Raw genomic sequence first — 14,881 nt, 5'->3', positions numbered from 1 at the left:
GGGCAGTCACTTAAGCCTGTCAATGACCGCTAAATAAACGAAGATTAAATAAACCGGCAGAAACGGAGAGCAAAAGAACAACAGCTACCCCCGAGGATAAAGCAAGGTGGGTGACCCTTTTCTAAAGTTCCCCTCCTGCAAACATCTCAACAGTTCGGTCACTTGGCGGTGCATACTTCCTAAGCACGGCGATCTCGTTCTCGATGCTCGTCTCCTTTCCCTTGAGCGCCTTCTTGGGGATGCACTTGATCGCCACCATCTTTCCCGTGGCCTTCTCCCGAGCCATCACCACCTCAGAAAACGCACCGCTGCGGGAGACAGTGAGAGAGAGGCACGTCAGTCCTGCCATATATGAGCTCAGACAATATTGACTCATAGTCAGTGAGCAGAGAGAGGGTACTCAGAGGCAGACGGGCCAGAGTACACAAACAGCATATTGGGAATATTTACCGAGACCCGGGAAAGTCCATGACTGTGGTCAACCGCCCGCCGCACAGCGAAACACTTTTAAACCACCCCCTAAAAAACAGCCATTTAGGAGGACTGATAGCTTGTCTCCATCTACCATCTGCTTCCACACATGAGCGCATTTAAAAACAAAGCAAATACAGAATTAAAGGAATATTTGCTCAAGCAATCTATCTGTTGCTATGATACCACAGAGATAATAAGTCTTGCAAAGCAGTCACAGTGGTTACTTTTTCCTACTCGTGACACACGCTCTTTTGCCTCTGCGTATGTTGAGATTGGCTTCATGTTAGGATCCTGAAAAGAGCTGAAAAGCTGCAACTCTTTGGGTCATGATCAACAAGGATTAAAGCTGAAATGACCTAAACGCAGCAGTTATCTTCAACTGACTGCAGCTTGCTTTTATTACATGAAAATACCAAAAATGTTTGCTGTTAAAATGTTTTTAACCTATCCTAATGTTTGTATACTTTGCTCCCAGGAAACCAGACTTTCCTGGGCACACTTTTAAAGTCTGGTTTTAATTAATGCAGCTAGTGTAAAAAAAAAGTACACCAGCTATTGGGGTGTACTTAACTTTTCACAAACCTTTCTATTTTACCATCATCTTTGTTTGATGAATAACGAGATTGTGGAAACTGTGTTTTGGGATTTTTCTAATTAAGATTAGATTTAAATCATTTTCGAACCAGTATAAGATAATTTATACATTAAATACAGTCTTAAAGGAGGGTAAACTTTCTTTTTACCTGTCTGAAAGTCTTTTTAATGTTTTTCTTTGAATGTTGGCTGCTTTTTTATTCATTTTCTTCCCTGTTCTCCAACCTGACCAGCTACGGTTCTTGATATGTATGACTCACTGCTCTGGGTGGCATACCCGGGGGGAACGTCATGGACACTAAACAAAAACTCTTACGAGTTTTAAAAATTATTTTGCAACATTCTACTATGCAAACATGTCTTTATTTGGTTCTTCTGGTGTAATAAATGCACAAACGTAATGACTAAGCGTGTTAAATAATCACAATTGCAGTTTTGACTATAACAACTGATTCTGATTTTTTTTCCACGTTCAAGCAGCCATGATATTGACCTCTGTTCACTGCTAAAAGCAACTCCAGAGGGAAAGTGAGCATAACAGCAGGACAAACAGAGCAACAGAAGATGTCCTGATGCGATGACTCACGCTTTTTCTTTGACATCATGTCTGCATTCACTTGAGGAAAAATGTCCACATGGTGCACTTTGAGAAGAAGTTGGTCTTGATATTTTGTGCACTGTTCTGCACACAGTGTGCACATATAGAGAATTTGTAAGGCAAAACTGGAGAAGAATCAGCTTTTTACATTTTATGTGATCAACACAAACAGGAGCATATTGTAAAGGTAAAGTGAAGGATGCATAGTTTTCAAACCTACAAATAAAATTCTGGTAACTGTGGTGTGCATTTGTATTCATCCAACCTTAGTTAATACTTTGTAGAACCACCTTGCACTGCAATTACAGCTGCAAATCATTTATAGTATGTCTCTACAACCTTTGGACCTCCAGAGCTTGACATTTTTACCCATTCTTAGATTCTCAATTGGACATAGGTCTGGGTTTTAACTAGACAATTCTAACTCATGACTATGTTTTGATCTAAACCTTCCAATTTTAGCCTTGGCTGTATGGTTAGGGCTGTTGTCCTGCTAGGAGAGGAAACTGCCTCAAGCCTTCTGTATTGTTGGACATGCTTTCTTCCAGGATTGTCCTGTATTTATCTCTGACCATCTTCCCATCAATTCTGACCAGCTTCCCTCTCCCTGTTGAAGAAAACCATGCCCAGAGCATGATGCTACCACCACCCAAACCATGTGTTAGATTTTTGACACACCCAGCCTTTTATGTCAATAGGTTTTATTTTGGTCTCATCTGACTGCAACATCTTTTACGTGTTTACTCTGCCCCCTTCATGGCTTGTTACAGGCTTCTTAGATCTTTCTTTCAACAATGACTCTTTTATAAAGGCTGGATTGGTGAACTGGATGCCCAGGAGTTGTCCAATCAACATATTCCTCCACCTGAGCTGGGGATCTCTGCAGCTCCTCCAGAGTTATCTCTTTGCTGCCTTCCCGAATGATGCTCTCCTTGTTTGTTCTGCCAGTTCAGGTGGATGGCCATATCTTGGTAAGTTTGCATTTGTGTCAGGCTATTCCCATTTTCAGATGATGGATTGAACAGTGATCTGTGAGGTGGAATGTTGTTTTATACCCAACCCTGCTTTAACTTTATCCCTAACCTGTCTGCTGTGTTCTTTGGTCTTTATGAGGCCGTTTGTCCACTAATATTCTCTAACAAACCTCTGAGGTCTTTATAGAACAGTTCAATTAAAGCATCCCCACAGCATGATGCTGTCACCCCCATGTTTCACTGTGGGGATGGTATTTATACCAAGGTTAAATGGACACAAGAAGACCGCTAACCAGGTGACTTCTGTAATGGAGGAGAGTGAATACAAATGCATGTCAAACTTTTCAGATTTTTATTTATAATAGAAAAAAACATTTTACTTTACTTTTATTTATTTATTTCCAAATGACCTATTTTCTTTAGGTCATCGATTATGTGCTGGGATCGTAATCATTTCCTACCAACAAGCTCTGAACTCACACAGTCAGTTGCTGCAAGTTGCACCACAGCCACACTAATCCATCAATCCTCAATCACACAGAGGGGGAGGGTCAGTCGAAGCCGCAGCACACAAAAAAGCCATGCACAAACACAGCACCTGGCTTCAGGTGTGATGAGGTGGAACCCAATCACCGCAAAAAAAACAGAGCTAGCTTGGAGCGTGGGCACCTCTGACGTGACCTCATTCTGACACATGATGTGGGAGAAAATGTAAATGCAGGGAGGGAGTCGGCGCACTACTTGTTGGCCTATTAGAGCACTATCTTCCCACCGCAGCTATGGCCGTGGGGACAATAATTCATCATTCCTATTCAGCACACACCACAGATTTCCACAGCTGGCATGGACATAGGAGGGGAAGCGTGTCTTTCCTCAACCTTCTGTGTACTGAGAAGAGCAGAGCAGCTCGTGAGCGTGGTTTTCTTTTCAGAGCTTGCTCTCTGCAGGAGAAAAGGCATGGTGATAAAAACCACAGGAAACCTGTGATCTCAATGAGAATGTGTGCTGAGCTACATTTGTACCCCTACCCAGTTCACCACACTGACAAGCAAATACATCACTTCCTGTGAATAACCCCGACAAACTAGGATGCAAGATACAAATCATTTAATCTACAAAGCCATCATTCTCAGAAAAGAGCTTCTCCAGTGTTTGCTAGATACATGCATATGGTAATTCTGTTGAATCTGCACAAGCATGCCACCTGTTTTCTAGTATATAATCCAATTAGCTGGCGTAACAGGTTGAATATCCAAACAGTTTTTGGGTTGTTGGCAATTAAGACAATTTACATCATTAATTCACTACAATGTATTTAATTATTTAGGTGACAGTAACTGCTGGCTGCAGTGCATCTTAACGAGTGCAGCCCTGGACATCTGAGAGATCTCTATTTGATTTAACTCTTATCTCAACCTGTTATGCATTACAAATGAATTCAGAATTCCTTGCAGTGCTCTGTGGTCACAGCTCTGGATGTCCCTATGAGCTGTGTGACAGTCTGCAGTCACACAATGTGCAGGCAGCCAGGCCAAAACCGGCTGACTAATGCGAAAGTGGGCTGCTCTCTCTGTGTGAAACCGGTAGCTGTTGCTGCAGATGCAGAGCGAGCCTAGCTTAGAAAACTTTTCACCACCCCACCTACCTACTGGAAATGGCTGCAAACAACGCAGGGTGGAGCTATGGCGCAGGAGCTCTGGGTTGAATAACAGAGGCTAGCTCCTGGATGCTCAAAGCCGGCGCGTGTATTGTGTTGCTGCTGAGTAATCACCCTGAATCATCAGATGCATCACAGCAGCCAGTTATGCAACATAATGGAAAAGTCAAGAGTTGATAATGAAGGTGAAGCGACCGACCGGGGAGCCTCCAGGTCAGAGTCACCTTGTGAGCCAAAACGGATGATCTTTGATAAGTAAACCTCAAAGTGGAGCCATAGAGTGTGTAATCTTTTAGGAATAATAATAAACTCACTAGAACAACGGTGATTCTTCATTCTCACTTTTTGCCTTATATCATATCAATAAGCTGTACAGAACAGTTTAAAAGGCTTCACAAGAATGTCTTGCAAAAGTTTTCATACCCCTTTAACTTTTTCTTTTACATGTTTACAGCCACAACATCCAATGTATTCTACAGGATTTTAAATGACACACCAACACTAAAAGGTGATATATGGTTTTTTAAACCATATATTACATATTAAAATGGCATACATTTGTATTCAGCCCACCTGAGTCAACACTTTATAAAACCACCTTTCACTGCAATTTCAGCTGCAAGTCTTTTAGATGTCAGCTTTGCCCATCTACAGACTAAAATTGTTGCCATTCATCTTTGAAAACAGCTCAAGCTCAGGTAAATCTATTGGCAAGCCACAGTGTCTCTAGATTAGGACATTCTAACATTTCATTGTAGCTCGGGCCAACCAGTCTGGAGTTTTTTGTAGCTTTTAACAGGTTTTTTGCCTGTGACCTGTCCCCTGCAGAAGACAAACATCGCACAGCGAGATGCTGCCACCACTAAAACCATGTGTTAATTTGCCTCTACACATAGTGTTTTGCATGTTAAGTTCAACTTTGCTCTCATCAGACCAGAGCCCTCTCTTCCCAAAAAAAACAACACCATAGGGGTATGAATACATTTGGAAAAAGCTGTATGTGGTATAGTACCATGTTGTTTGTTCTTTAATTAATTTACACTGGCCAGTTTTTCAGGCTTTTTTTGACTTTCCCATCTGAGGCTTTAAAATACTTTATCAGATAAATTAAGACTATGAACTTACTGAAACGAACGTTTATTTAAAGAAAGTGAAACAACACTTTATGACTCATATAATGAAAACCTGTGATCACACCTAATAGAAAGGATGTGGGTTAGACAGTGCCAACACTGCCACAGTCATGTTTTATCAGGGTTTATGACTCTTACTAGATATAAAATTTGTGTCAGTTGTTGGTAAAACAGAACCATTGTGATGGTTTGTGGCCTGTTGACATCTCAGATATTGTGAACGACACATTAGAAAATATTCAAGTTCAGAACAGGTGTCCTGGTATTTTCACACACAAACATGTATGTCGGGCCACTCTCCAGCTCATTCTTGGGGATCCCAAGGTCCGCCAGCATAATCCGGGTCTACCCTGAATTCTCCTCCCAATGAGACGAGCCTGAATGAGCTGGAGAGTGTCGCCGGTCATAGGGATGGCTGGGTTTCCCTCCTGAAACGGAAAATGGACGGATGTTAGGGCAATTTACAAAGTCCATACAATATAAATAGCTATTCTGCGTGGATATCAAGTCACTTCCATAGGAAATGTGGAGAGTTTTTTTTTTTTACCTAGATAAAAATAAAATATTTTAAAAGGTTCCACAGATTTCATCCAACTAAGCAGCCCTTTCAAAAGGTTTAGATGTAATGTGACCGTCACCTTTACCAATTAGCTTCACATTTATGATAATTTTACTCTGTCCTAGAAAAATTTGCTGTTTAGTGACACCAAACTAGGCTCTTAAAATCAAAATCAAATTTATTTACAGACAAATACAAATTATCCCATCATAAATATTTTTTATTTATCTTAGATATGAAATCTAATATTTGCCCAAATTTGGATGGCTTAAAATGTACTAAAACCTGCCTTCACTCACTTTACTCCATTGCTTGAGTACATGCTTATTTCAGACTCAAATCCCTTGCAATTAGTTTTTTCCACATTCCTCATTTCAAGTAAAAATGTCTTGTTTTGTTTTTCCTGATAAAGTTTTTTTAAAAAAAAAAAAAATAATAATTTTGTTCCAGTTGTGGATCGAGCGAATTTTTTTGAGGACGTTTCCACTTTACTGCTTCTGCTTCCTTCCATTTATTTATTTCATGATATATTTATTTATTTAATTTAGTCTCTTTTGGCTCTCCATACACTTCAGGGGATACATCAAACTGATTCTGAAAATCATCTCATGACCCCCCACTTGGTGTCTCACGACCCCCCCCAGGGGGTCCTGACCCCCACTTTGGGAACCCCTGGGTTAGAGGAAGGCGCACATTATGTCAGGCAATAATTGTTGCAATGATGATCTTACTTACAAAGCAAAAATATGGGTAAGCACGGTATATTTCTTCTTGTTGAACTAAAACAACAGAAATAAGTTTGAATGTTTTACAGGTTTTGAAAAACGGGGAAAAATGCAGAACTGGCAAGCCGTCCCTCATTCAGAGGCGCAGACTGAGGCTGATGAGAGACAAAGCTGCACATGAACCTTTAAAAAAAACAAGAAAAGCAAAAGGTCCAACAGACGTTTCCTCAGAGATCAGATTATCCTTTCTGAAGCCACAGAACAGCTTGTTAGACAGAAAGTGAATTATTTCAGTAAATATGTTTTCAGCCTTCTGAGCTGTGATACTGTGCAGCAATGTGAGCTCCACCTCCACTGTGGACAGAGGACCATGAACAAGAGCAGAAACGCCAGAAAAAAGAAACCCTCCATGGCTTTCAACAGTCAGCGTAGGTTGAGGACAATGGTGGTGCTACGTGGTCTTCCAAAGACTTGGAACATCTTTGTTGCCTAGTTGCTGTATTCACAGTGTTCAGGGCCTCGATAGCAAACACATGGACTCCACTTCACACATGCAGAGCTTTGTCAGCTTTGACTGCTCCTACATGACAGACAAGCTTTAATTGTTCCTTGTATGATGAGTTGCCGGAGGGGATCATAACTGATTTGACTACATTTATGGCGTGTTCAGCCCTGAACAGGGAGCCGGCAGGAAACCCATTTCCTGTTAGAGAGTGGGATTCAGACAGCAGCTGGAAAACATAGGTCTCCTGTAGAAAACACAAGAAGCCTCTATTTCCTCAGAGAATCTAGAGGGACTACATCATTCTTCATAATTATTGGCTCTCATGGAAAAAAATCAATAAAAAAGCCTAAAGATAATTTCATCTTTTATTTGAAGATTTTATTTACCCTCCATTATCTTCCTCACTGTATGTGGTGGCAAGATAAATGAGTTTCTTGCCCAATCTTATCTGACACAGCAAGTTTAAAACGTTTCATGATTGACCTGACTGTAGAAATGATCAGGCTTTTTCTGACCAATACCTCCAAAACTGATCTGGTGATTTCAATTTTCATTAATTCAGATTTTTATTTTCAGGATTATGAGGCATAAAAGAGAAAATAAGAGAGATCTTTTGTTTGATTAAGGCAGTATGTGTGAATACGACAGAAAATTAAGACATTACAAGACAATTTTACTAAACTCAAAAAAGTGCATCATAGTTCATACTGTTGGAGCAAATGGAGTGAGGTCTGAGTTTTGGGGTGATTAAATAATGCAAAAAGAAAATGTCTATTTTGTTTTGTCTTTGACCGATCAATGGCCGATCAGAGCCAATCAACGAAATATTATCTGTTTCTGACATCTGGTCAATTGACTGGTGCATCGTCAAAGATGTCCTGACTTAAAAAGATCCACACCCATGAGACTAACTTCAATGACATGCTCTCCTGTCTTTTGCATTCTGAAGACTTGCTACCCCAAGTAAACAGGAAGTCCTAAATTACCAAAGGAAAGTTCCTAGACTTAAAAAAGAAGACATTAAAAATGCTTCTAATTTCTTTTATAGGAAATTATTGGGGAAGTTACTAAATGTGACACCAGTTAATCCTTAATGCAAGATTATGCAACTGCAATAAAAGATGATTTTTTTTTTTATGTTTTTTGCACATTTAGCAGTGGGGGGAGCACTAAATGTGGAGGTTGAACTGCACCTAAACTGTGGAGACAGATGTTTACCTTTAATATAGAGTATAATTCTGTTTATATAGGTAACCAACACTTTTCTAGTTTGAAATACCTTCTCTCGGTTCTGTAAAAGGCATTGCTGGATTATCTCAACTTCTCCACTCACCTTCCCTCACCATCTTTATCTTATACGATACCTAAAAAAAAACCTTTCTGTTTTAGTTCAGTCACTAATGTGGGTGTGATGGGTGGGGGTGGGATGGGGTTGGTAGCAACAGTTGGTTTACTTGAAAAGCTGAAGTAATCTGCTTTTTTTTTTAATAAAAGGGCTAAGCAGGGAAGTTCAGATGGGAAAATCAGTTGCAGTGACATTCTAAGGTTTAAGCATCCCAGGCGAACGTTTCAGCTGATGATATTTCAGAAGAGCAAGAGATGTAGCAAATTCAGTGACAGTATTTGTGCATATTTTTTTACTGCCTTCCAGTGTACCTGGATTTCAAAGCTCTCATTTTACAACCTTGACCAATCAACCAGAAATACTGAGCTACTGTAAGCGGTTGCCAAGCAATATGAAAATCTGAATAAATGGTGCCCATAACGCATGAGCGGGTTAAAAGAAGACAACAAATTATGTTTTCTCAGAGGCATTTCCAGTTCCTTGTTTAATCAGGAAATGCCAGCAGAGAGGGTCGATTTCTGTGTGCGGAAGAGCAAATAAACTACTAAAAAGAGAACTTCTCATTGGATTGTCAGAAAAGGACAGATAAACACAGAAAAGACTACAAATAAACAATTATCAGACTCTGAAGTAGAAGTCAGGCGTTCAGTTGCGGAGGTCCATCTTTATGACAGATATTTCAACATGTTTATAGTGTTTCTGAATCAGTTCAAGGGGCAGAACCAAACGACAGAACAAGCAAAACCAAGGAGACTGCTGAAATGTTCAGACTAGTATAGAGCTACCCATTTACACACACAAGGACAAACAATACAAAAAGAGCTGAAAGTATTTACTCGAAATAGTAAAAAGTAAAAAACACCAACCTACATTAGTCAATTTACGTAATTTAAAACGTTAATATGGTACGATAAGACCAGAATGAACCTGACGGGTAAATGATGAGTCAGGGTGCATCAGGGGGGAGGCTTTTTACCGTTGCGGAGAGAATTGATTGAATTAATGAGAACGTGATACCTTTAATATTTACAGGAACAGCATTTTTGGCCATGTTTTGTCATTAATGAACTGAAAAGCTTAATTCTGAGGGCATTATTATGTTCTGGGTATATTCCTGTTTCTCAAGTTCAGCAAAATAATGCGCCCTAAAAGGTTAGCTGTATGTAATACAATAAATGTCCAGATGTTTAAAATCCAAATGCTTAAAATTTGTTGATTGGAATTGTTTATTCCCGAAGGGAACGGCATTCCAAGATGACATGATGCCGAAAAGAAATTTTTACCAACAACTTGATCAGAACTGACTCTAAACTTCAACAGGTTTGCAAAGTCTTCACTCCTCCTATAATACATAAAACATCTACGAGAACAAACGAATGTAGCTCTGAACAGAAATAAATAATGCAATGCTGCATCAACTGATCAGGAACACGTCAACACTCCAACAAAGTGTCAAAGTGCACAGGTTTTCTGTTGTTTTATCTTTGTGCAGGTAGTGTCTGTCGACCCAGGAAGAGTTATTTTGGTTTGAATGTGAGAAATAATTGGTCACATTTTTACTATTGAACACGTTCTTAGTATAGTTTATTAAAACAATTAATTCTGACTGTATTGTGTCTTTGCTGGACACATTTTGTGACTCAGGGAAGCTTATCACGAAAGGCAAAGGCTCTACATTCCAATCAATACCTCAAGCAATGATCTCAAAACCTCCGGTGTGAGAGGCAACTGTGCCAGGAGCTTCACCTTCACAACACTTTGCCCACTGGGATCTCTGAACGTGCTCGCAGTTGGTTTACTTAACTTGCTTCCTCAGAGCATCAGCAGCTTAAGGGGCTGAGATTAGCTCCAAGGCAAGAAAGGGCCTAGATTCAGTGGTGGAGATCTCATTAGCGCTACAGCAAGACACATGTGGGAGAAGAGCAGCCAAAGCATTCATGACACGGCCACCAGCTTCCTGTTCGACCGCTATCAATATCTCTAATAAGTGCACAAAGGCACACATGCAGCAGCACCGCCTTCTTAGCTGCTGATCGGGATCGGACTCCCTTTGCCGAATGAGCAATTTATTTGCACTCTTCAAATGGTTCAGGTTAACAAATATCACTGGGAATGTAGGCCAGTGAAGAACATAAAGCGAACCATACTTTGCCCTACAAATTAACCTCAACCTAAGCTGACAAGTGGAGCAAGAAGAGGAGGAGGAGGATGAAGAGTAGGATAATCTGTCTCCCCCTTTGACCAACAGTCCTTCCTCTTCCATTTTTAATCCTCAGGCAAAGCTGCAGGCCTGCTGGATTTGTCTAGCCCAGGTGTCCTGTTGTGAACCCCTGCTGTGAGGCAACAAGCCTCTCTCTGATTAAGACTCGGGAACAAGCGAACCGGGCCTCAGTTGGAGCCAGACAGGACCTTTACGCCCGATTCTATACCAACGTGCTGGAGGGGGGGGGGATAGCCGGTGGCCGAGCAGCGACAAAAGATGTGAACCATGTGCTTGTGGGCGTTTCGTTCAACCTGGCCGTTTTAATAGACAGCACATCACTGTGATTCACCGGTGTTATTCACAGGCTCCTCACACAATTAGGCGAAAGCCTCGGGGAAATCAGTGCTGCCTCCAGGTAGGAGCGTCTGACTGCTCGATACGACAGCTGAAGCGTGGAGTCTGCTTTGCGAATCAGCCATCTGGATGAGGATTTTGTGATGCGGCTGCTGTTACTGCCTAAAAACAAAACCACACTGCAGAGCATGCTCGGCATTGTGGCATACAAAAGCCAGGAGGAGAAACAAAACTATGTGTGCCTAAGAAAGACACGCGTTTTCTCATTTGTAAAAACAGTTCAGCTGTAAGCACAGAGGTCATGTTTGTGATGATTTACACCAGCCTTTACGCCAAAATGAAAGAAAACAGGCCAATTCCCTCAAGGAGCCCTCTTCCTCAGTGCTGAATCCCAAGCATGATATATTCTTCTCAGCCAAGGCTGGACGGATGTGTCTTGAGAGACAAAATGGGTGACAGAAATAAAGAAAACAACACAAAACGTCTGTTAGCACCTTCAACCATCACTAGACTGACTGAGTTAGATGTCTGCCATGTAACCTGTTTTCAGAGGGTCTCTGCCTGTTACATTACAATTTCTAGAAAAAATCTAAACCAGGCTCACTGCAGACAAAAATAAACTCTGGAATTTGACTGCTCTGTGCTTCATGAGGCAAAAAAACTTAAACTGGAGAGGCCCTCAGTTCTCATAACTGTTTACAGCTGTACAGTGTCTTCCCTGAAAGATTACTCACATATATTGGACCTATTCATGTTTGGTCCTTACAACCACAAAATTTAATGTATTTTCTTGGGATTTTCGGCAATAGACCAACACAAAGTAGAAAAACTGTTTTTTCAATACAGTTATAAAAATGGCCTATTAAGAAGTATTTATACCCTTCTCAATATTCAGTTGAAATATCTTTATTCCAGCAATCAAACTCTTCCTATAGTTGATGACAAGCTTTTCGCAAGTCAGGAATTATTCTGTTATTTTGACAATTTTACTTTGGTGAAATGCTCAAAGTATTTGAGGTTGGAAGGCCTCTTTGCCATCACCGTAATCTTTATGTCCTCCACAGATTCTCTAACAGATTCAACTCTGGACTCCAACTGGGCCTCCCCAAAATTCTGAAATGACTTCCAGCCAGAAGAAACATGTTAGTAAATTTAAAGGATTACTTTAGGCCTAAATCTGCCAGGAGGTTTAATAATTTTGTGCCTTACTAGCTCCATTCATTCTCCCAACAGAATGATACTGCCACCTCCGTGTTTCACCATGGGGAATGGTGTGGCCAGGTTGATCTGCAGTGTCATCATCAGTCCATGCACTGAGGCCAAAATAGTTATACTTCAGTCTGATCAGGCCAGGGTACCTTCTTCCACATGCTCGTTGCGTACCCTGAATAGCTCCAATGTCCTTACAATATTGCCTTTCGTGTTGCCACAACTAACACTTTTCCTGTTAACACATTTTCCAACATGAGCTGTGGATCTCTGCAACTCCTCCAGAGTTACCACAGGCCTCTTGTATGCTTCTAAAATGAATGCCCTTGCTTTCTCATCATAACATGTCTGTTGTATTGAGACGATTCAGATAATAGATTGAAGAGCGCTATTTAAGAAGTTCAGCAATTGGGAAATTGTTTTAAAGCCAAACGTTAAGCTTCTCCACAACTTTCTTCCTAATCTTTTGTGTTCTTTGGTCTTCATGCTGCTGTTTGTTCACTAATATTCTCTAACAAACATCCGAGGCCTTCACAGAACAACTGCATTTATGCTGATGTACTTTATTTACTATTAATTATGGGATTTCTGAAGGCAACTTCAGGTTGCTCTGGGTTTGGGTTTTATTCAGGGTTATTCTAGTAAAAGAGCTAAATACGTAGATATTTTGTGTTGCTCTATCACATCCATTCCAATAAAATGCATTGATGTCTGTGGTTAGAATGACAAAAATGAGGAATAGCTGAGGGTTCTGCATCAGCGAGATAAGAACAGGAACCCATGGAGCCAAACATGAAGCTTCTCAGCTCAAAGCTTCCTCCCTCTTCCTGGAGAGGAGAGAAAGTGACTGAGCACTAAAGTCGCTGCAGATGCTGAATGCATGTCGCTTTCATTTGCTGTTTTGTGTATGCAAATAGGCGCCGCTCTGCAAAAGTGAGCACAGTTAAACAAATGGCTGCCAGCTACAAAGCTGTGGATTCATTCTTGAGTTGATCCACAACAACAAGCTGCTGCAGTTTGTGTGTTTTTCTGAATGAAAAGACACAATCAACTGGGCATGGCGCCTTCACAAGCACGTCTTCTGAATGAGAAATGACCCAATGAGGACCTGGGCTGCATTTAAAAAGTCTGTTTGAGAGCAGGAGAAGTTTAAAAGGCGCAGTCCGAACAGATATTCAACAGCTGTCAGTCAGAGCAGCGACTCTGCTCTCTCGTTTCCGTTCAAACGCAACAATGTGGCATTGTTTTCTGTCTGCAAACTTTCTGATCGTCGCCTGCACGGCTACTCACGTTCCGAGGACTTCCTTGAAGTCAAAGCTGCTCTTGATGTCATCTACGTGCTTTTTCCAAGACCCGTCGCTGGACTCGCCGTTTTCTTTCGCCATTTCGCACCGGGGTTGGTGGGAAAGGAAAGAAGGGAGGGTGGAGGAGAAGAGATGAGGAGACGCTGCTGGAGGATCACCACACTCGTCTCACCCAGCCAAAAGAACAAAAAAATAAATAAATAAATAAGAAGAAAGAAATAAAAATAAAAGTGGTGCACTTTTGTATTTCTCCAAGCTTTCTGGCTATCTGTCAGCGCTGTCTGTCTCACCCATGCAAGGCAAGCCCATGGGGGGATGGCGGGTATGTCCTACCCCGAGAGGTTATTTGAGTAATCTGTCTGACGTAGCGGATCCTGAGCCAGAGCCTCCCCGCTGATCACATCACCGAACGGGGCAACACATGCAAGCTTTCCTCCTCCTCCGCCTCTTCCTGCTGCTGTCGGGGCGGGGACCAGTCAGTGCTGAGCGGCGATGCTGAGAGCTGGAGGTCGGAGGATGGCAGCCGGCCGTGGAGCCGTTGTGCCATCGAGTCACACCGGTCGACTTGTGGTTGTTATAGCAATAGGAGGAGTGGGAGGTTCCTGCCTTTACTATCTAACACTGTTCGCATTGCACCAAACCGCAGAACAAGGTGGAAAGTCTAGTTTCAGGACCTGTCTCTGCTGGAGAAGGTTTCCGCATGTCTTGTTTTTTTTTTTTTAGACCTTGATGTTGAGGAGGAAATGCTTATCAGTGTGGTTTCACATTAAATAGCAGGGGTGTACCAAGGAGATATGGAGGTCCAGGGGCACCCTATCCCCACCACCTTTTGAATTTCTGTCATTTTATTGCTTTATTTGTGTTTTGGTGCCACAGCCATCACATTCTCAGCCTCTTATTGGCTGACTCGTGAAAGGTGTAAAGCAGCTGTCTGAATTATGGATTGGAAGGCCTCTTTGCCATCGCCTTAATCTTTATATCTTCCACAGATTCTCTAACAGACTCAACTCTGGACTCCAACTGGGCCTCCCCAAAATACTGAAATGACTTCCAGCCAGAAGAAACACGTCAGTAAGTTTAAAGGATTTTATATATACACAGGGGTTGGACAATGAAACTGAAACACCTGGTTTTAGACTACAATAATTTATTAGTATGGTGTAGGGCCTCCTTTTGCGGCCAATACAGCGTCGATTCGTCTTGGGAATGACATATACAAGTCCTGCACAGTGGTCAGAGGGATTTTA

At 41.5% G+C, this 14,881-nt stretch overlaps 1 protein-coding gene across 2 annotated transcripts in view; it reads right to left on the bottom strand.

The window, feature by feature from the left end:
* camk1db (calcium/calmodulin-dependent protein kinase 1Db) overlaps positions 1 to 14,313 on the bottom strand; it is a 38,987-nt gene extending 24,674 nt beyond the window's left edge. The window contains exons 1-3 of one of the 2 annotated variants that reach the window (XM_047386591.1): positions 13,925 to 14,306; positions 13,621 to 13,801; positions 177 to 308 (exon numbers count right to left, since the gene is read on the bottom strand). In XM_047386591.1, the coding sequence (XP_047242547.1) occupies positions 177 to 308; positions 13,621 to 13,801; positions 13,925 to 13,943 (332 nt within the window). In that variant the 5' untranslated portion in view covers positions 13,944 to 14,306. Of the gene's footprint in view, positions 1 to 176; positions 309 to 13,620; positions 13,802 to 13,924 lie in introns of both variants that reach the window. The other variant, XM_047386597.1, reaches the window with a different exon arrangement.
* Between the last annotated feature and the right edge of the window lie 568 nt (positions 14,314 to 14,881).

The sequence above is a fragment of the Girardinichthys multiradiatus genome, chromosome 2 (genome assembly GCF_021462225.1).
Source record: "Girardinichthys multiradiatus isolate DD_20200921_A chromosome 2, DD_fGirMul_XY1, whole genome shotgun sequence".
Taxonomy (NCBI): Eukaryota; Metazoa; Chordata; class Actinopteri; order Cyprinodontiformes; family Goodeidae; genus Girardinichthys; species Girardinichthys multiradiatus.
The sequence above is the reverse complement of the archived record's forward strand: the minus strand, read 5'-3'. Positions and strand labels throughout refer to the sequence as shown.